The sequence below is a fragment of the Corella eumyota genome, chromosome 1 (genome assembly GCF_963082875.1).
Source record: "Corella eumyota chromosome 1, kaCorEumy4.1, whole genome shotgun sequence".
NCBI classification, from domain to species: Eukaryota; Metazoa; Chordata; class Ascidiacea; order Phlebobranchia; family Corellidae; genus Corella; species Corella eumyota.
Genome location: NC_137490.1, coordinates 7,685,196 through 7,708,651, shown reverse-complemented (window position 1 = coordinate 7,708,651; position 23,456 = coordinate 7,685,196). Strand labels below are relative to the sequence as shown.

Genomic DNA, 23,456 nt, shown 5'->3' with positions numbered 1-23,456 from the left:
ATTCATGTCCCTTCTTAAGTTAAAAATGCATTAGTGCATCAACTATATATTTATGCGTTTGTGTTTTTTAAAAAACAGAGATTTATAATATATGTACAGTTTATTATTAAAAAATGTTTGAATATATATAGATAACAAAATGGAAATATTATATACTTGATTTGTAAATTTAAAAAAAATTTAATACATAATATTTTAAGATATCATTATTTATAAATGACAACGCCTTAAAATTTATGCTTTAAATTTCTAACATATTCTAAAACAATGAATGAACCCATTTTTACGTTGAATAAAAATTTTAGGAAATATAAAATACATAAAAGTGTTGCAACACAATAATATTAATTTCACGTTTTAATAAACTAAATGGAAATAATTAGCCTATGTTACATCACACGATTATTGTGTCGATTACGTGTCATAACGTAGAATGTGTTAAAATGTTGCCTTGCCTTGTAACATATGACATAGTAAGAAACTGAAAAGTATGCAAAAAAATATTTTTGTCTAATTTGTCCAATTTATTAAAAGGATATATTTGGTCGATTATGCGTAAAATATATTTTTAGAGTGGGTTAAATTTTACTAAAGGCTTAAAAATAAAAAGGTGTAAATAATACTAAATCTGAATTCCCCTACCTTTAAAGCGATTACAAAAAAAAATTATAAATTGTACGTAATGAAGTCATAAATATCCCGACAAGAATTTCGCAATAAAAAAAATTTCAGACTTAAATCTAACTTTAAAGATTACTCAAATACCTTTACGTTAAAGAAATGCGGAAACAAAATTGCCTTAGGTGTAGGAAGGCACCCGACATCACATGATCATTAGGTAGGTATGATGTTATGTGATATCGATCAAAAAGTTAAAGTTAAACTTGAATTAATTTGATGTACATTTAGAAATTTGGTATGGCAATATAAGACAGTACGTTACGTAACTTGTTTTTGACATTTTTGTTTCGCAACATTTTTGGGCATTTAAAACAAGTATAATGCGTATTGAAAACAAATCCTAAACACTTGTATATTTAAAATAGAGGCTCTACATTTCAAAAATTATGCAATTAAGAATTGGACAAAAAATATTAAATAATTTACAATTATTTTTCAAACGAGTTTCCTTTAAGATATGGGTATCACATACAAACTTGACTCAATAATGTATTTTAAATTCAAGAAAAATTCCGACAAAGACTTAAACTTGGTTCATATCACGAACAATTGCAAAAAAATTTCTTTGTACAAGTGTAAAAATAAAATTATGTTAATGTTAATATCACGAGTCGAAACTTGCAGAACCACATCCTGTCTCATGTTTATTACACAACTTGCCATGCTGTTTAAGCATGCTAGTCTAAACTTTTCTCAACGCGTGACGTCACGTTTGAGAAAAAGACTAAAAACGCCAAAAACACATACTGCCCGAGGCAGCGTAAAGCTTTCTTAGTTAAATTTCGTGATATTTCTATTAGAAAACCCCTTTTACTTGTTTCGAGAAATTTTCCTTAAAATAGCGAACACGAATTGAATTTAATTTACTCTAAATTTTATTTTAAAACTGTATACAACTTTCAAGAGACAGTGAAAGACTTAAACACAAAACGAGCGAATCTACGTGAATTTCTTCTTGAACAGTAAAACTAAGGTAAATTGTAATTACCGTAAACTTAAAGCGATGTTTTAAAAATAAGATCTTTGATATTATAAAAGGTATAATAAAAATAGTATAAACTAGCAAATACAAATGTATAAGTATTTTTTTTTCAATAATTGAATTTTGATTATGTAACTTCAATTTAACGTGTATTTTTTTAGTTCAGATCTTGCAAAAATGGAAGCTAAAACGATTTCAGTGGTTTTGGTGGTGGTTTTATTCCTTGGGTTACAAAATGTGGCATATTCAAGAACTTTGGTAAGTTTTTAGTAAGATTTTATCTTTAGCGCAAGTACATTGCTTTTGAAAGCAAAATAAATTAATTTTAACTTCACTTTTTTCTAACTTTTGATCTTTATAAGACTTTTTAATACGATGCTTTTATTTTGGAATAAATAGCGTAGCGCGTGTAATATATTAACAAAGTATTTATTATTCTTAATAAATATTAATAGGCTTGTTATTACTACAACAAAATTAATTTAATTTCATATTTTTAGAATTCGGAATTAAAATCTAGTTACCAGCTTCAAGGCGAAAATGACGGTTACTATTACAATCTTAACACCGCTTTAAGTCAGTCAGATACAAACAACTACAACTCTGATGCATTACAAAGCGATTCTTCCGATTCTGTTCCATATTACTACGAAACAATATCTACGCCTGGCGATATCTCTACCCAAACTACAACGACTGACAGTCCTATGTATAAAAATGAATTCGGAGTTGATGAAAACAATAACTTTACTGCGATGAGTGAGTCGTTGTCATCTATACTTGAAAATGAAGATTTAGATACGGACGTATTATATAGCTTGCTCGGACTCGTTAACCTGTACAACAAAACCTCGTTAACCGATCTTAACGAGAACGATTCAGGCATTATAAACCAACTACTTGGTCTGAATAGCATAAAGAATGAAACAGTTGGATTACCTTATGATTATGGTTATTCAAATTATGGTGACGATTACCAAGACCCATCAGAATTTGAGACCACAACCACGGACAATTTTGAGCAAACGACAGCATCAACAGCATTCGAATTTGACAATTTGGACGAAAATGAATATGATTTCGTGCCTTCAACTACAGACCCATACAACATGGAAAATGTTGATCAATTTGATGATGATGACAATTTTGAACAAACGACAGCCTCAACAGATTTTGAAATCGACGATTTAGACGAAAATGAATATGATTTCGTAGCCACAACCACGGAATCCTACAACATGGAAACTGTTGACCAATTTGAAAACGATAATGATGATATCAATGAATTTGAAAATACTTATGATCTTGAGGATGAAAACATATTTGAACAAACAACAGCACCAACCGCTTTTGAATACGAAAACAATAATGAATTAGACCCCGAGCTAGTTGATTGGAATAGTGATTTTGATACCACAACATCTCAGATGTGGATGGACATGGAAGATCCCCTAACCACCACTAGTGACATAACTTTTGATTCTAATGGAATTTATTCCTTGGATGAAGATGACAATAGCTTGGAAGAGGCGGAAGAGGCGCAGAACAGTGCTCTTACTGACTTAGAAGAAAACCAGCAAGATTTATTAAACGAAATAGATCAAGAAAGGGAAATTGAAGGTATCCAAATCAATTACCCTACAGAAACTACCCAAGAAACAACAACTATTAGCGAATCAGCTGCTTTCTTTAACAATCTTCTAAATAACGATAAAGATCTGGCAGTAAATCCACACAAAAACAAAAGTTTAATTGCAATAAATCCCTATTTTGCAGCATATGGTAATAATAACGTCGATGAGTTGTACGACCAAGAAAGCGATGAAAATAAAAAAGATGAAGACCAATTGGGTCAAGACAACAGTTGGAACTCCACTAGCAGCCTTTCTGTTTCAATCGATGCGGACAGCGAAAATGATGCTTTTGTAGAAGACACTGTTTACAGTATGTCTGAAAACATTGATTTAAGTTCATCAGACAGCAATTCAGAGAGTGAAATAGAAATAGACACAGCGATCGAAGAGTTTTCGGAAGATATCGAAGAGACCGAAGACAACGACTCCAACTATTTCTACAAAAATAGCACGCCGGGCACCTTAATCGATCTCAACAATTTCGAAGACGATGCTAACCTGGACGATTGGTTGTTTGATACGGAAGCAACAACTATACCTGACCCTACCATTACCCAGAAGCAAAATGGAAACGAGCTATGGGTAGATCAAACCGTTATCATAATCGGAATGAGTGTTGCAGTGTTAATTGTGTTGTTGGGTTTGCTTTTTGTGGTTGTTCGTCGTCGTAGATTGTCAAAACTAAAATTTGTAAGGTTTGGAGATCCCGAACAAGTAAAGTTTCCACCTGTTGAGAAATCTAAACAAGCTGCCGACTTTTATGCAATTGTTTAATTTGTATGTTTTAACTTGTAATTTATTATATTGCTTTTTTACACGCACTCTCAATAAAACTGTGTAAGTGATTTTTATACAGTTTGTTAATTCTTTTTTACAGTTTAATATTTTACCGCAGCTTTACTAACCATATTAAATTATGCAAGAATAAAAAAATATTAAAATTTTTTTTATCTGACCAAATTTTTAAATACACCATAACTTACGTAAACTTATCCCTTTCCTGCTTTTTAAACTAAGGAAATGAAAAGAAAGTATAACATTTCACTAAACGTACATTATTGTTAAGTTATTTTAAAAATTGCAGATAAAATAGCAAGAAAATATATACAACATTTTGGTCTTTTTTTGATCATTATCTACATATAATAACTTATTTGTGTTTCGTTCTGTTAATTTATTTATTATAAAGTCCTAATTTATTTGTATTTTTCGTCAAATAAGAGTTTGATTTTTTTTTGAAACTACATTTTAGCCATAAGTTATATTAAACTACCAGTAACTAACTGTTAATGGTGTTTTTTTATTTATTTTTATTTTTTCATATTTCCTTACGAGAATAGGTTTTTGATATTTTTATCGGGTAAAGGTGTGTAATTGGGACGTGTCAGACCTATTCATGAACGCCAGGGTTAAGGGCGAATAGTGTAGCGTTGGTGCGACCCGAACCCGAAACCTTTTGGCTCGTAGTCCGACATCATAACCGGTTCACCACATTACTTTTTTATAATATCAGTAGATAGTCCGTTATACTCAGTGGCGCCCTTAAGCCGCTGCATATACGCTTAAAATGATGTGTTTCTTGGTGAGAGTGTTTGCCTAAATTTAAATACTGTTTCCACAATGTAATACCCACTAAATTATATTAAAATCTATGCACATATATTTTACATTTACCACTTCAAAAAACTATGGAACCGCCACGCAAGTTGATGTTTATAAGTTGATGTTTACAAAATGATCATAAAAACGCGCATATATTGTTAATGCAATTTAATTTAATAAAAAAGCAAAATTAATTTAAAAATCACGATCCGAAACTGTTTGAAAAATAATTAATTATAAACTTATAAATAAAACGTGACGTTATGCAATTATAAATATTAAAAAGCAAGAATACATACTGCCCAAGGCCATAAGCTTTTTTTAGCTAAAATTTTTTCCTGGTGTTAAGCTTTTCTGCGTGACTAAAAAAACGTTTTGAATTCATTTCAAGACAGAAATTTTATGGAAAGACACGTATTAAAAAAATACGCAAATGCATATTTTGCATTTAATTAAGTAAACATAATATAAAAAAAGTTAAAATGTTTAATTTAAGTAAACTGCAATAAAAGTAAATTGTTCAATTTTAGGGTCTAAGATATTTTACAAATATATAATTAGATTGAAAAAGTAGAAAATGAACTTGCGTTTTATGTCTATGGTGGTTTTATTATTTGGGTTGCAGGGCATAGTACATTCGTGGGTTTTGGTGAGTTTTGTATTTGATTTTTCTTCTAATTTACACTTGAAAATATTATTTTAATCGCTGTCCTATTTTTATCGATAATTTTTGATATATTTACTATTTTTGTTTTATTCTAGGACCTAACTTAAACACAATCTTATTGTAAAAGGCAAGCGTAAAAAATCGGTTGTTGACAAAAAGTGTTTCTTAACATTTTAGCATAGGTTTTTTTTTTAGTTTCGGATCAAATAAAATAAACTTAAAATATTATTTTTAATTTGTAGAATGAGCCCGACAACTATGTACAGGATGAATACCCAGGCTACTATTACAACTACCATTACCCAAGTAATGGAAAAAGCGCCAACGGTACAGATGTAGCAACTAACTCAACAGCATATAACCACCTTTTTAGTCATTTCTTTAACTACTTAAGCAACCATTCGTCAGATTCGATTTCTGCCTATGACGATGCACAAGATATAAATGGCAACATCACCACTAACTCTTCGTTCGACAGTTCCGTTTACGACGATGAAATGTATAACAATAACGGTGATGTTTCTACGACTACTGCAACATGGTTGGATTTACTTAGTAATAGTAATAGCAACCAGTTGGACACAGACACTTTAAGCAGTTTGCTAGGTCTCCTTAACCAAGATAACGAAACGTCGATAACTGATTTCAACAACGGCAACGCGGGCTCAGATTTTTTAAGCAAACTGCTTGACAAAATTACTAAAAATAACAAAGAAACCACTAAATTACCGTTTTTCGAATACAGCAATCTTGGGGAAGATAACCAAGACTCCTACAAACTTGAAAGTACAACCACGAGTTTACTTAACATAGAAAATGTTGATCAATTTAATGATAATGACAAACTTGATCAAACAACAGCATCAACAGCTTTCGAATACGACAATTTTGATAATAACAACCAAAACAACTACAACTTTGAAAGCACAACAAAAGATTCATTCAATGTGGAAAATGTTGATCAATTTGGTAATAATGACAAACTTGATCAAACAACAGCATCAACAGCTTTTGAATACGACAATTTTGATAATAACAACCAAAACAACTACAACTTTGAAAGCACAACAAAAGATTCATTCAATATGGAAAATGTTGATCAATTCAGTAATAATGACAAACTTGATCAAACAACAGCATCAACAGCTTTCGAATACGACAATTTTGATAACAACAACCAAAACAACTACAACTTTGAAAGCACAACCACAGATTTATTCAATATGAAAAATGTTAATCAATTCGGTAATAATGACAAACTTGATCAAACAACAGCATCAACAGCTTTCGAATACGACAATTTTGATAACAACAACCAAAACAACTTTGAAAGCACAACCACAGATTCATTCAATATGGAAAATGTTGATCAATTCGGTAATAATGACAAACTTGATCAAACAACAGCATCAACAGCTTTCGAATACGACAATTTTGATAATAACAACCAAAACAACTACAACTTTGAAAGCATAACAAAAGATTCATTCAATGTGGAAAATGTTGATCAATTTGGTAATAATGACAAACTTGATCAAACAACAGCATCAACAGCTTTTGAATACGACAACTTTAATAACAACAACCAAAACAACTACAACTTTGAAAGCACAACAACAGATTCATTTAATGTGGAAAATGTTGATCAATTCGGTAATAATGACAAACTTGATCAAACAACAGCATCAACAGCTTTCGAATACGACAATTTTGATAACAACAACCAAAACAACTACAACTTTGAAAGCACAACCACAGATTTATTCGATATGGAAAATGTTGATCAGTTCGTTAATGATGACAAACTTGATCAAACAACAGCATCAACAGCTTTCAAATACGACAATTTTGATAACAACAACCAAAACAACTTTGAAAGCACAACCACAGATTCATTCAATATGGAAAATGTTGATCAATTTGGTAATAATGACAAACTTGATCAAACAACAGCATCAACAGCTTTCGAATACGACAACTTTGATAATAATAAATTAAAAGTAAACGAAGAAAGTACGAACGAAGATTTACCTAACATGAACGATTTTAACCAACTTGGTAATAATAACAAATATGAAGAAACAACGGCATCACCCTCTTTGCAATATGACAACAACATTGATTTAAATTCTTCTCCAATTAATTTAGCACCGAATGATTTTAAAACAACAACATCGGATTGGTGGATAGACCCAGTTACTCAACCAACCATATCTTCTACAACTTTTGATGACACAAACAGTTATGTTGATGAAGATAATTTCTTAAATGAAGATAGCAACAAATTGATTAACGTAAGTGAAGCGTTTAATAGCGTTCAGAATATGTTAAACGAAAACGAAAAAACTGCAGAAAACAAAGATCAGAATGATCCATGGAACTTTCTCTCTGATTTAATGTCTCAACAAATAACTACCTCCGAAACGTTTCTTGATACGTTTGACGACGACCTTACGGACGAAAATAACTATTTCGGTAAAAACCCATACGATGAAGACGACAACTCGGATGACGACTACTATGATAGTGATGGAACGTCGATTGGCGCCAACGCTGCTTATATTGGAATTAGCGTTTTTGTCATTTTTTTAGCAATGGTGTTGTTTATAGTCAAAATCCGTCGACGTAGAGCAGCACATTTTAGGTTTGTAAGGTTGGTCAATCCCCGGTTGTCTCGCACACAGCTGGTTGGGTCAACACAGGCCACAAATATACGGGCAATTGTTTAATAAAACCCGTGTCAACTTTTTTTCTGAAAGTTTCATGATAAAAAAACTATTTGTTTATAATCTGGTGTAAATGCTTTGTCATTATTCTGTTGCTTTGCTGATCAATTTGATTATACCATACTTTAAAGTTAAAAAGAATAAATTGTGTTCTTTAGTTATTAATTAACAAAGCGTAGTAAGGTAATTAAAAAAAAAATGTGTAAATATGTGTAATGTATTAAAAAGGCCAAAATTATTATTTGCTTTTTAATGGTATAAAAGGATTTAGTGTTTTATTTGTATGATAAAAACAATGTTATTTTAACGCCTTTATTGTTCAATAAATGTAGTCACACAGCTTAAGTGAAAATTTGTTAAAGGCCAACTGTTACTTAAAATGCCCGAAGCACAAACGCGGTTAGAAAAGTTACATGACCATGATATATTCCAAAGGTAAAACACGACTTTGATAGAATTAAGTCTGTTTAATTATTTCATAATTTAATACTTAAATGTAATTGTAAACAATTATGGACCACAAGGGAAATTTTGCTCTAGTATTTAATATTTAAAACAAGTTTTTGTAAGAAGTTTTAAAATAAAATGCAATTAAACAACAAATTTTGTTTTACAAATCACAAATAAATAACTATTATATTCAACCGTATATAGTAACTTGCAAAAATTAAAACCAAATGATTTAACTTGTAATATCTGACAAAAATTTATTGAACATTTTAAAAGTTTGGTGTTTTGTCTTATTCGCGTAAATTGCAAAGCGTGAATCTTTTAATATAATAGCTTAAGGCATCCAAAACGTTAAAAAACATAAACTTAGAAATGCCAAGGATAATTAAGGCTTCTCTACATACATATAATCGTGTTTACCAATTTTATCGCGATACACGTATTGAAAAAAAGCCACAAAAATCTGTTAAATCCACTTAGAAGCTTAAGGCTGTGGCTATTTCCCTATTTCTGTTTACATGATTTCGCATATATTATGTTCGTATTTAGTTTAGCCTTTTATATTTAAATATGCCAAAACAATTTTAAGATTTATTTAATATTAAAAAGTCTCTCGAATTTTTACCTTTTATAGTTTAAAAAATTAAAGAGATGGTTCGGTCGCAGAGTTTCTTTTTTAATTATGTTGGAATTTTTCCAACTTGCACGAGGATACCATTTCTTTAAAAATCGGTCAAGTAGTTTTAGAGATATCGGGATTTAAAAGCAAATGTTGTAAATCAGAAAAGTCCCAACGCTCGCGAGTCACGTGACGCACGACGTCATCGTTGTAAGATCATATGCTGGCAGACGTAGAAAAATGACCTTATTTTGTCCTCTCTGAGCCGTTTGTTGTACTTTTTTTTAATTTTTTTTTGCAGAAAACAAACTTAACATAAAAAGCAATATTTAGCCGTATTATATAAGACATTTTTTACTTTTTAAGTATTTTTAATTGGGTAGTCCGTATTTTAAAAATTTTAACAAATTATGGCTATGCTGTGCGTTGAAACTTTCCCCCCCACTTACATTTAAATCCCGATATCTCAAAAACTACTTGACCAATTTTTAAAATAATCGTATCCTCGTGCAAGTTAGAAAAATTCTAACATAATTAAAAAAGAAACTTTGCGACCGAACCATCTCTTTAATGTAGAGATTGAATTTATTTATAAATGGTGTTTTATTGGTGAGTGACTTGCTGAAACGGTGTTTTTGTTGGTGTATGGGTTAAATAAATGGTATTTTATTAGTGTGTGATTTAAATAGATGGTAGTTTATAAATGTGTAATTTAAATATATAGTAGTTTATTGGTGTGTAATTTAGATAAATGGTATTTTTATAAGTGTCTTATTTAGATAAACTGTATTTATATTGGTGTGTGATTTTAAAAAAACTGGTGTTTTAATCAGTGTTTGGTTTAAGTAAATGTTATTTGTATTGTTTTTTTAAATATATGGTGTTTTTTTATGTAAAAATATGTTTTTATTGGTGTGTGATTTGGATAATGGTGTTTTAAATAGTGTATAGTTAGGATATAAAACTTTTTTTAATTACAATGCTACAGATTTTCTTCAACTTTTTTTAACTTAACATTTTGTTTTCTTTAAAGTCACCGATAGCAAACGGGAAATTAAAACGACAAGTTTTAATTTGTGTCCCAGCTGTTTCTTCTTTTAGGGAGTTTGTTGATGAATCTTTATTCAAAGCTAATCATTAGTTTGCCTAAATGTAAGTTTAGATTTGGGTATTTCTGTTTTTATTTATCCTCGATGTGGGAAGGCTGACTTTATAACCTAAATATAAAGAAACATTTTGTTATACTGACCCAGTTTAAAATTTTGAATCTTATTGACCTGCTAATATTAGTAATTAACCTGATTTGCTGGCGTTTTTTTGGAACCTTTTTTAATATATTTTTAATGTGGGAAGGTTGACTGAACGACCTATACATAAAGTTACCCTGACCCAGTCCTAAATTAACTGTAGCAGTTTTAAATAATATTTATTTTTATTGCCTAATAATTAAATCTGGAAATTGGTTTGGCACTGCTAAGTTTTTGCAATTTATATTACGTTACTTAAGGTAGCTACACATAGAAGCAGTGGGAATCAAATCAATGACCTCATGCTGTAAAGGGTTTTAAACACTATACCAAGTCACTGGTCAATAAAACAAAGGATCATTATTTAATGTTGCATAAAAATTAAATCAAACCTGGAGGTTTAGGCTAGAATACTGTTGTTGGAAATTTGCCGGTGGTTTCTTCAAAAACCGTATTTTCAAGGATTTTTGTCAGTTGACTGAAAACTTATGCTCAAGAATGCCAATTTACCAACAATAAAACAATTTTTATTAACCAAGCTTACTCTTTCTTCCTTTGGAAAATACCCTTTAAAAAATGTTGACCTAAATTTCGGTAAAATGTAGTGTTTCCAGTTAAAAAATTCATCCTTACAGAAAAGGTGGAATAGTTCAGAAGAGAAGAAGAGTCAACATAATTGGGAGGTTGAAATTGTCTTCCGATAAAAGCAGGGAAGAGGACAATGAAGGAATCACACAGCTTTGAATATTAAGAACTCAGGTTAAAAGTTACTTTTATATAATGGAGCTTAGTGATGCATAATGTTTGTCCAATTTATGGGCTTTCAAAATAAATAAAACTACTTTTTGTGAGGCGAGGAAATATCACTGGCAGCATGGTGTAGTGGTCAGAACACTTGTTTTCATCACATGAGGTGCCGGATTAGATTCCTACTGCTCTCATGCTGTAGCGCCCTTAAGCAAAGCGCTATGAACGGTGGAAACTCCTGCTAAGCCAACACTTAATCAGCAGCAAAATTATTAGGCAGTTATAATCTATAATATTTCAAATTGGCAATGGCAACTCAAGACTGGGTCGAGGTAACTTATGGTACTTTATGTTAAAGGCGTGAAGTCAACCTTCCCACATCGAGGATAAATATATATGAACCTTAAGGCAAGCTACAGCTGGCGTTGAACTATTTTTAATAACTTCATTTTTTAGCGGACATTTTTTTTAAATTTCTTGTGAGTTAAAATAAAAACCAAAATATTATTTTTAAATTATCAGGAGGCAATTGTCAAGATCTTAAAAATGAGAAAGCGAATAACCAATGCCAAACTACAAACCGTACTGGTTGAAATCCTTAAAAATATATTTTTGCCGCAAAAAAACTAATTAAGCAACAGATTGGTTAATTGATAATAAAAACATGAAAAGGGATGATAATGGTATTAATTCTTTTATATTTGTCGCTTAAATGGGCTTAAGTTATAAATCATGATACACATTTAATTTATTTATTGTTCATATTTGCTGTATTTGGAAATTGTAAAGTCACTAAATATATTAAAATCTGGTTCAAACAGGTTAAAATTTTGAAACGGGTTTAAATGTATAAAATATTTAACATTATATAAGTTGGTCGTCGGACTTTTGAATTTTTTTTACTTCCTTGTTTAAAAACTATTTAATAAAATGCTGTTTATAATATTGTTGTTTTTTTTTTGTTTTTAACAACATTACAAGAAATAATATGACTTATAATTCTAGAATATCTGTAATCTTACAAAATATAACAAAAAATTTAGTTATTACCTGATGGATAGCACTAAAACTAAGAAGTAAAGGCAAGAAAAGCACTAAAAGGAGAAAAGGAGGGGCTAAAAAGTATTTTGCAGTTATTTTTATTAAACAGCGGAAATTGTCAATGCTAGTATTTTGAATAAGTTTACAGATATTATGAACATCTTACTAGTAATTTATAATCTAAATCCTTCTCTCAATCATTTATGAAATACTTTCGAATTTTGTTGTTATACAGCTATGACTTCAACCACTATTGCTAGTATGGCTACAGACAAGAAACAAACAAGGGTTATAACAACAGAAACTATAAAAACAGAAGGCACGAGCAACGATGGGCAACAATGTTTAAATTTAGGGCACTTAGAGTTTACAAATGAGAATGTAAAATATCATTTTAGTTTAACTCAAGTTAACTATGCAACAGCAGTGACAAGATGTGCAGAAATGAACTCAATGTTGGTAACTCCCAAGACAACGGGAATCCAGGATTTTATTTATCAAACAATATATTCAATCGGAGGTATATATAGTTTTTTTTATTAAGTCAATTAAAATATTTTTTTCAAAACTAGTATATATATAATTTTCATATGGTATTAAAATAACCAAGTTAGAAAACGTTAACTTTTATTATTTAGTAAGGAAAGCTTTTTGCTGGATCGGTCTAACAAGAATAAACCCAGCTAATAGGGATTCCTTTTTTAAGTGGATCGATAACACAACTTTGCTGAGTAACCGATCTAACTGGGGTTATGGTCAATCTGATAATAGGAGAGGGAATGAGAATTGTGTTTGGTTAAGGGGTGGTGATACAAAATGGAGGGATGATCCATGTGATAATTTAAACAGATATATTTGCCAACAAGATTTTCCAGCCTGTAAGTAATTTATGTAGTCGTTTTAGTTTATTTATTTATTTAAAACTTTGAATATAAATTCTTAAAATTTTGTTATTTTTTACTTGTAGTCGATATTTTGATGTTGTAATTTTTTAATAAGATATTGTATTTAAAAAAAATTTAAAATTTTAATCCTTTTTTTTTAATGGTTATGGGATATTATATTAAAGTGTTATGTTACATAGTATTGCAATTTTGTAAGTGATGTATATATATAGCATGTTAGTATGGCTGACAATGAATCACAAAATGGCTTTAGAACCTTTAAAAAATGTCTGTGATACTTACAATTTATTTTTCAAAAATACTGGAAAATGATTAACAAAAAAAAAACAGGTTACCATATTTTTTTTGTGTGACGTAGAAAGAACTAAGTAGCATACACGCTAGTACTTTCTACTTTATCACAAACAGGGCTTTCCTTATCTTTTTTTAAAAAGTAGGTGAAATTATTTAAAGTTAAAATCATTTTTGTGTTCAGTGAAACCAACTTTATTAATTTTTGAGTATAAAAATATCGCTATTATATGACCTCACGTTTTTGTTGTTGTACAGCTCTGGCTACAACCACTATTCCTACTACGACAACTGACAAGAAACAAACAAGTTCTGTTACAACAGAAACAAAAAAGAATAATGCCATGACACCAGAAACAGCTTTAAATCTAACAACTGTTTTTTCTACAGCCCAACAACAACAATCCAACGTAATGGGTATAGTAGAAACTTAATTTTTATGAATGTTTTTAGATTTACTCTTTTTTTATTTTTTAACATAAATTTTACTCAAGTTTTAAATATAATAATTACTAAATTTTTTTTTATTTCGGAAATTCCTTTTATAATAGGATGGGCAACTACTGGTACACTTCTTCTTATTTCCATTTTTGTCATCTTCTATCTACTTTATAAACTGAAAAACAATGTTTCATGTAAGTTTAAAACAGTTTTTTAATTGGATGTCTTATTTTGTTAACCTTAGCTATCATTGTGTTGTCCTATTTTTTAGGTTTTAAACGAAATTTGTTTGTATTTTACAGCTCAGCCAGAATGTCAATATAAAAATGTTATTGCACGTAAGTTTTACCTTAAAACTTTTAAAACATATTTTATATTTAACCTATTTAAAGGGGTAATGCTTTATGTTTACTTATTTTGAAATTTTTTTATATTTTTAACTCAACTTTTATTTACAGCCCAACTAGAACATGAATATTAATCTGGTATTACATGTAAGTTAATGGATTAGCCCTAAATAGAGGGAGTAGGAGAGCTATAGAAAGAGGAAAGGAGGCGCTTTAAAAAATTGTTTTTCAGTCATTTTCGGTAAGCAGTAGAAATTGCCAATCCTAAAAGGCATTAAGAAAGCATTGACAATTTCTGCTGCTAACTAAAAATAACTGAAAAATACTTTTCACTAAGCTCCTACTTTCTGCCTTACATCTGTAGTGCTTTTTACATTTCCAGTCCCATTACTTCCTCTTTTTAGTTTTGCGCAAGTTAATGTTGAAAACTTTTAAACATTTTATTAACATTTAACTAATTGATAAACTAAATTTTATTTTAATTTTACAGCTCAAGTATAAAATGTTCGTACAGACGCTGTCGCATGTAAGTCTTTTTTAATTTTATTATTTAATTAAACTTATTATATATGTATACAGGTCGTCTTGATGTACCTTAAATTTTTATTATTTAAGATTTAGAATGTATCGAACTTAAGACCGGTAATTTTACTTTGCTTTGGCGGGAATGCATTTAATGCTGTCAATTGAGTTTATTTACTACCCTATCTAAACCAATTTTTTTTTTCATCGGCGTTTCGTTTTTAGAATAAATATTTCGTTTAACTTGCGTTTACGAATAATCAAAACTATAAGATACAACATGGTAGCCAGTTAATTTAACTTACTTATTTAATGTTGGGGTAGAGGGTGTTCTTGTTATTTTAACATATTTAAGATTTTAAAATAAACATTGAAATTATATTTTTTAAAGCGCTTTTAAATGTAACATTTTAAGATATTAACCGAACAATACTAATGTACGGTATACGGGAAAGTGCGGGACCATATCTAAACGTTAACAAAAAATCGCGGAATGCGGGACGGAATGGCATTTTTGTATTTTACTTCGGGATAAATGCGGTATTTACCTATTATGCGGAATTGACTTTTAAGGCCCGTTCACACGGTGTACGCAACGCAACGTGATGTAAGGTTGGGAAACCATTTAAAATAAACAGGGTCGTTCACACGTACGAAAGTTCGCCAAAGTTACGTAGGATTTCGTAAAGTTTTGTGGCTGGAGCGAAATTTACGCAAGATTTCGTAAGCGGTATACTTTTATCTGATATTTTTTATTAAAATTTAAAAAAAAATCCCTAGAACTCGTAAAGTTACGTAACGCAACGCAGCGCAATGCAACGTTACCTTATTGTGTGAACAGGCCTTAAAGGTCAAGGAATGATGCAAAGTCCACTACAAAGCGCAAGGGAAGATTAGGAAAGGGTATAAAACTTCGTCTTTTTTGTATTTATATAATTTCGTTTTTAATTTTTTTATTTATTTCTTTCTGCAAATAACTCGCAAGCAGTTTACGTGAACTTTAAATAAGGAAAACAATAAACTTTATTGATGGTTAGTTGAACAACAAAAGTCACCAAATGATTGATAACAACATTTTAAATGGATTGTAAAATATTAATATTCCAGTAACAAAAATCTTAAACTAATAAGGTTAAAACTGTTATGTATTTACATGGTTTATTATACAACATATATTAGAATAAATAGTAGAACTACATTTTTTGCGCTACAACGTGGGTGTAGTGGGAATCAAACCAGGAACCTTTGTTTTAATTAAAAATATGACGAGATGTTTTTTTTTAATTTAGATAATATTTAAACAACAACAACAAAAATATAAAATGTAAAAATAAACTAAATTATTTTTGTAAACACTTTTAAAACACAATGAAGGTGTCATAAATATTGTTCGTAGTATTGAACAGGTAATTACCTATTGTCTTAATTATCTATTTACGCTATAACAGGAAGTTTCTAGTCTTTACTTGTTTTTACGTAATTTTTTATATTACTTTATTAAAACACCGAAACGATAAATTAGTTACAAAATGAACAAGTTAGTTTTAAGTTTGGTAATTTTAAGTTTAAATGATGTAAATGGGCAACAAAATATAGTTAAATTAGAAAATGGACGTCTATGGTTTGCGTATGAGAATGTAGAATATCATTTTGGTTTAATTAAGGTTTACTATGAAACAGCTGTGACAAGATGTGCAGAAATAAACTCAACGTTGGCAACTCCTAAGACATCGAAAATCCGTGATTTTATTACGCAAACACTAGGTTTATTTAGAGGTATTAAATTGTTTAATTTTTGTTATGTTTTGTGAATCTTATTTTATTAAAATGTAAAAATTGAAGAACAAAAATTTCCTGTTTTTACCAAGGCGGCAGCCTATTGCCTTTAACAGCTGTTTCTTTGGTATCCGTCGTCTGACTCTAAAATGTTTTTATCCAGTCTTCATAATTTGTCCACAATAAACATTTGTTTAATCAACAAATGCAAAAGTATTGTTATATTTTTTTAAGTTTTATATTTTTAGCACAAAATCTGTTTTACTGGATCGGCCTAACAAGAACAAACCCAGCTAAGGAGGATTCCTCTTTTAAGTGGAGCGATAACACAACTTTGCTGAGTAATCAATCTAACTGGAGGGCTTCGAATGGTCAACCCGATAATTTTATAACTTTTTGAAAAATAAAATAAAACTAATACAATAACTGTAATTAAAGTAGCTTTCAATTAAGATATTAACTGTTACAAATTTTAAATTTAAATATTTGCGTGTTGCTAATTACTTTATTCTCAATTTACCGCAACGCCAGTTTTTGTTAATTTATTAAGTTTGTTTTTGTTAAGTTTGTTAATTTAATAAAATAGTTAATCAAAATATAAACCACAAATTAAAAATAATTTGTAAATTTTTGTTATTGTACAGCTACAACCACTCCCATTATGACAACAACTACTATGGCAACAGAATCCATGACGAAAACTAATACGACAACGAGCCCTATAAAGATGACAACCGCAATGACAACAAAAACAGCTTTAAACCAAACAACTGAATTACTTACATCCCAACCACAATCTAACGTGGGTGTTATCAAACAAATTTCACAAATTTTAAAATGTTTAATAAAACTGATTTAAATTTTTCAATTTAAAATTTTAGCCTAGTTTTATTGTGTTGTAACGATGACTTTTTATCTAGAATTTTCCGCTGATAACAGGATTGGCAATTACGGGCGCACTTTTACTCATTTCTGTTGTTGGCAATTTCTATGTACTTAACAAATGGAAAAACAAAGCTACAAGTAAGTATACTGTAATACATTTTATATGGGGCAATGTACGGTAATATTTACAGCTTATCATAAAATATAAACTGTCATTAATGAGACGTGTGTGCGTTAACTGTTAACAAGAGCGAATAGTATGACATTGCTGCTTCTAACACTTTAAAGTAGACCTTTAATTTTGTGCCAAGGCCAGTAGGATACTTAATAGTCATATCAGTAGTTCGTATCTTTATTACTTAAAGTGGTGATGTTAATTCCTGAACTAATAAACCAAACACAATCATTTGAAATATCAAAACGTGGTGTGTAGAAGTAGATTTGTAAATCTTGGTTTAAATTGGAATTTATTTTGCAGGCGAACCAGAAAATGGAAATGCAGAAGTTATGTCAGGTAATTTTACCATTTTATGTCACTAATGTAGAGTTACTAGATTTATTGTTATACTTATTTTGGTTGTTTATTTGGTTTAATTTGATCTGACCCCGTTTACCGACCCCATTTGTTATTATTATTATCTGGTTTGGTATTTTGTTTAAGTTTTATTTATAAACGACAAGGCGGTAACAGTAATACTTTTATTGTAAAACGGCAAAACACTTACACGGTTTGATTAAAAGTTACGCTACAAGATCAGCTACATCGCTAAACTGACGTTACGGTTACAATACGGTTTGTAGGTCTCAATATTTCGAGATGAGACGGTGACCAACTATCGGTTAATTGGCCCGACGATGTGATGATGACCAACTATCGATAGATTGGTGAAGAATGTTTAAATTGTTCCAGTATTTATAGCAAAACCAAGAGGCAATAAAAGTTCGCTCGTTGTAAAGCTGTTGACCTTCTACGTACAATGTAGTCTCACAGTTGTGATCCTACAGCTTGAGTAATAATAAGGTATACGCTTTTGGCTGATTTTCATGTAATAACCGTAAAAACACAAACAAGATGTGCCCTTTTCTTTATCTTTATTAATAGTCAGTCAATTCGGTACAATTCAGTTTGATTTTAAAGTTCAGTAACAAAATTCGTTTAATTCGGTTCGGTTCATTTAAATTCGGTTTTCAAAGGTTAAACATTTCACATAATAGCGTACACACATGTCCTATATACCTTATTCAAATAGAATAGAAGTTAGTTGTTATACACTTCAAAGAAATAACACTTAACATATATACATGAATTACAGTTAACACTAGCTCATTGGGACCTCAAATCTATGCAAAAATGTTATGAAAAACTTACAAATATCCAAAATCAAGAAAAAGTAAAATGACATGCGGGAATTACATCCGGGACATTAAGATGTTAAAACATAGAAATACTAAATAATACAATACTAATTTTGTCTGTAACACACCGGCCCCAATGACTAGATACCATAGGAGAAAGTCATTTAAATAAAAACAGACAAATAGTTATCGAAAAGGATATAAAGTTATTAGATGCACTCCAGAAGACACAACTTCCGGATATCACGCTCGAAAGTTGAAAGAGCTGTGCGAACCCGTACTCTCTTCACTTAGCCATCCCGATCCGCGAACGTCTTCTCCACAATACCCTTTGGCCAGGCTCCTCGTTTAGCGTACTCGTCGATGATCAAGACTAAGTCTCTCTTCGCAAAATTCTTTACTGGATGCAATCATTTTTTCTGGACTGTAGTAAAGGTAAGTACTCTTTTATCCATCGTTTCCAAAATATATCTATCATATATTGAACCAATTTCCAGGATTTTCTATAACCCTCGGCTTTGGAGAATTCATCAGGTGGACACAACACATCTAGTCTTCCTAGTAAAATTGAATTTGGGGAAAGTGATTGCAAGTCTGTACAATCATTGCTTAGTGCCGTCAATGGGCGATCATTAAGAATGCGTTCAACCTCTGCCATAAATGTGTGCAGCTCTTCATCATTTAATATTCTCTCACAAGTTAAAGCTCGCAATATCTTCCGGACAGACCTAATAATTCTTTCCCATACACCTCCTTGATGGGATGCTCTTGGGGGATTAAACCTCCAATTTATGTTCTCCTGTAGTAAAGTATCATGAATTTGTTTTGAGTTCCAGCGCTTAATGCATTCTCTCAATTCTCGTTCTGCTTCTACAAAGTTTGTGCCATTGTCACTGTAGACTTCTTTTGGACATCCTCAGCTACTGATAAATCTTCTGAACAAATCTAAGAATGAATTTGTATCCAATGAGTTTGAGATTTCTATATGCAGCCAGAACATGCAATGTGCCACTATGACCTTCTTTCTTGTAGTAGTAATCTATGATTAAATCTGTGACATGGTGTCGGTAAGGTAATAGGATGGGATGCTTGTTTTCAATGGACAGTGGCTTCTTTGAAGGTGACCACCTACTCTAAAAATGCCATTAACCATAAATGGGCTTAGTTTTTTCAAATTAGATTTTATATATTTGTAGTTGGACTGATATGACAAAGCATGTTGAAAATCAATATGGTCTTCCATTTCTAGCATAACATGTGGAAAGGCTTCCTGCTGTACCAGTAGAAGTATATTTATCATTGCATATTCCATTTCCCAGATAACATTGGTTGGTTGACAAAGTTGATTTCAGGGTCTTTTAGAACGCGAGATCTCATACTAACTTTAAAACGAAGCAACCAAGCTATAGCCCTTTTTAGCTTGGTTATTGACGAATACCGTTTAAGCAAATCATGAAGTCCTATGTTTGTCGATTTCATTATTGCCACATTATAAGCACATTTCTTTACTTCTTCATCATCATCATTAATTAAAGGTAAAACAGAAGGACGTCTAGGCCAGAATTCCTCATCTTTTCCTAAAAACTCTGGTCCACTAAACCACATATCAGCCTTATGTAATTGGTTTGACATTAACCCTCTTGAGGCGATGTCTGCAGGGTTTTGTTTAGTATCAACATGGTGCCACTGAGTTACACTGGTGTGTTTATGAATGACAGCTAGTCGATTAGCCACATATGTATAAAAACAATTGCTTGTATTGGCTAAATATTGGATCACTGAAGTTGAGTCAGTCCAATACACTACTCGATCAATTTGACATTCCAATTCTCTTGCGATGATTCTTGAAAGCTTTACTGCAATAACAGCAGCGTTTAATTCCTGCCTTGGTATAGTTATTGGTTTACATGGTGTCCCTCATGACTTTTCTATAATAAATGAACATTTAAAAGTTCCATTTGGATGTGTAGTTCGTAAGTAGCAAACAGCTCCATAACGAACCTCACTGGTATCCGAGAAGCAATGAAGTTGATACAAAAACATTGGATGTGTAGTAAAATAACATCGAGATATCTTGATTTCTTCCAGCATGGGCAAAAGCCTTAACCACTCCGACCAAAGAATGTTCATCTCATCAGGTATGGGGTCATCCCAACTTAGATTTTCTTTACACAAACGTTGCATCAATCTTTTGACAGGTAAGACGAATGGTTGCACGAATCCCAAGGGATCATAGAGTTGACTAGTCATGGAAAGAATACCTCCATGAGTTGATGCCTTCGGCAGCACATGTACTTTTTTTTTCAAACATGTCAGTCACTGTGTTCCAATATACACCTAGAGTTTTGGTGACAGATGATTCCTCCTCACTAAGATAAATGTCAGTAACCTCTTGGGCTCTTTCTGTTGCAGGTACTGTTGAAAGTACTTTCTCATTGTTGCTAATGTACTTTGTAAGATGAAATCCACCACACTTTAGCAGTAGGTTTATTTCCTGAATAACTTATAAAAAAAGTTTCGTTTGATAGTTGATAATGTCTCCTCACTAGCATTTGTTTCGTTATCCTCTGCTACTTTTCTAGGAGCAAAAGAAGCACAACTTGGTGATGATGTAGCTCCAAATAAATGTACTATCATTTTGTAGTCTTGTGGCTCAGCATTCAAATCTCCATCAGGCCACCATAGAAATCTCAAAACATTACAGTCAAAAGGATGCACTCTAACTTGGTGGAACATACCTTTGATGTCAGCAGCGAAGGCTACTGGATGTTGCTTAAAACGCAACAAAACTCCGAGTAATGAATTTGTGTGATCTGGTTCTTGTAACAGGTTTTCATTTAAAGATGTTCCACAATATTTGGCAGTACAGTCGAAAACTACACGAAATTTTGGTCCTGTACAACGGTGTGGTATATACCATACACGGTTTGAGTTCTCTTTACTTCTTAGATCAATCTTCATGGCATAATCAAGGGTCTCATTTATTTTCTCAGAATACTGAAGAAACAATCTTGGGTCTGCTTGCAGTTTATGTTTTAACTGTAAAAGGCGCTTTTTTGCCATTGGGCGGTTGTAAGGAAGCTGAACATCATCATTTTTCCATGGCAGGGCAATAGTATAATGCCCTTCTTTCTTTTGGATGGTTGAGTGCATTATGGACAGGGCTCTGCGGTCTTCTACTGAATGTCCTAACTCATCAGAGTAAGTATTTTCACTAAAGTCTTGATTAAACATCTTTTGCATTTGTTGATGCAGGTCTTTATCTGATTTAGCTGAATGAATGTAATTTAAATTACTCACATTTTTGTTACCTATCTTGCACTCATTTTTTATTGTGGACTCTTGGCCAACAAGTGTCCAGCCAAGTCCTATCCGAACTGCTTCATGTTGATTGACAGTTTCTCTGCAAACTTCTTTGATAAAGTGTGCCTGGTGAACTCCAGCACCAATAAGAACGTCAATGTCTTTGTCTCCTATATCTGGAAACGAAATGTCCTTCATGTAAGGCTATTTCTTAAAATTTGCATTTGATGGTTACTAACCTTTAATGCAGGTAAACTTGGTAAAGCCAATGTATCTGGTATGTAGATGCATTTTTTCTCATTTACACCTTTTGCAAAGAATGAAACCTGTGGACCTATATAATTTGCTGTTCCTTGAGCAGTTGAGATGATGTTTCTTACAATGGGCCCGCTTAAGTTTAGTTTGTTTATCAAACTAGTAGTACAAAATGTGTCAGCACCTTCATCAAGAAAGGCATATGTTTTAACACTCTTGGATTTATCTGATCCTCAAACCAACACAGGTACCACTTTTAATCTTATCTGTGGTTTAATGGTCTGAACTGAATCCACTAAACTGGATGTTGCCAACAGCAGAGGTTCCAGTGTTTGTTTATTAAACTCCTTTTGTAGCAATGTATGGTGTTTCTTATGACATGTTTTGCAGGTTTTTTCACTTTTACAATTTTTTGCATTATGCTTCATTCCTAGACAGTTAAAGCATAATTTGTTGGCCTTGACAATGTTTTATCTCTCCCAAACTTGTTTGCTGCGAAACGAGTCGCACTTCCACAAGGGATGTACTCCTTCGCAATCGATGCATTGCCATGAGAAATCTTTCTTAGGATGTGATGCCTCGCTTTGTGATTTAACATGGTTTGTATCGAACATTTGTGTTAAATAAACTGCTGTCTTTTTCTCAGGTTTCCAGCGTTTTGTTGTCACATGCTTTGATCGTTCTCTTTCTTTTTCATGTATTGCCTTTCCTAGTATGTCTCCTGCCATACTAGCTTTTTCTTGTATAAACTCAAAAAGGTCATTGAAACTCAGTTCTTGGTCCCATTCTAAAGATTTCCTAGACTTTCTATGAAACTCCAGTTTTAGATATTTTGGCAATCGGTTGAAAATTTGTATAATACTGTCTGGAGAATTTATTCCTGATGTATGATTCCATGCCGTAAGAATAATTTTACAGTTACGCATTGAATTGGCCAAGTCTTCTAGACTATCTTGGTCACCCTTGATGGGTGGACTCT

At 31.5% G+C, this 23,456-nt stretch overlaps 3 protein-coding genes across 4 annotated transcripts; 2 read left to right on the top strand and 1 right to left on the bottom strand.

Moving 5' to 3' along the window:
- Nucleotides 1–1,513: 1,513 nt before the first annotated feature.
- On the top strand, nt 1,514–4,341 carry LOC145762159 (uncharacterized). Of its 2 annotated transcripts, none has more exons than XM_082574630.1 (3): nt 1,514–1,654; nt 1,825–1,921; nt 2,164–4,341. In XM_082574630.1, exons 2-3 carry the CDS (start codon nt 1,841–1,843, stop codon nt 4,069–4,071), a joined length of 1,989 nt encoding a protein of 662 aa, XP_082430756.1. In that variant the 5' UTR covers nt 1,514–1,654; nt 1,825–1,840; the 3' UTR covers nt 4,072–4,341. The 2 variants fall into 2 exon arrangements, with proteins under 2 accessions (XP_082430756.1, XP_082430757.1); XM_082574631.1 differs by having other exon boundaries at nt 1,528–1,654; nt 1,830–1,921.
- A 1,047-nt stretch (nt 4,342–5,388) lies between these two features.
- LOC145758135 (uncharacterized) lies at nt 5,389–8,637 on the top strand. The gene is made up of 2 exons (XM_082572491.1): nt 5,389–5,548; nt 5,809–8,637. The coding sequence occupies exons 1-2, from the start codon at nt 5,477–5,479 to the stop codon at nt 8,293–8,295; spliced, it is 2,559 nt and encodes an 852-aa protein (XP_082428617.1). The 5' UTR covers nt 5,389–5,476; the 3' UTR covers nt 8,296–8,637.
- Nucleotides 8,638–19,316: 10,679 nt separating this feature from the next.
- Nucleotides 19,317–22,420, bottom strand: LOC145753487 (uncharacterized). Its single transcript, XM_082569927.1, has 5 exons — nt 21,466–22,420; nt 21,181–21,421; nt 20,303–20,804; nt 19,938–20,052; nt 19,317–19,789 (listed from the first exon to the last, which is right to left on the bottom strand). The coding sequence occupies exons 1-5, from the start codon at nt 22,418–22,420 to the stop codon at nt 19,317–19,319; spliced, it is 2,286 nt and encodes a 761-aa protein (XP_082426053.1).
- Nucleotides 22,421–23,456: the final 1,036 nt, after the last annotated feature.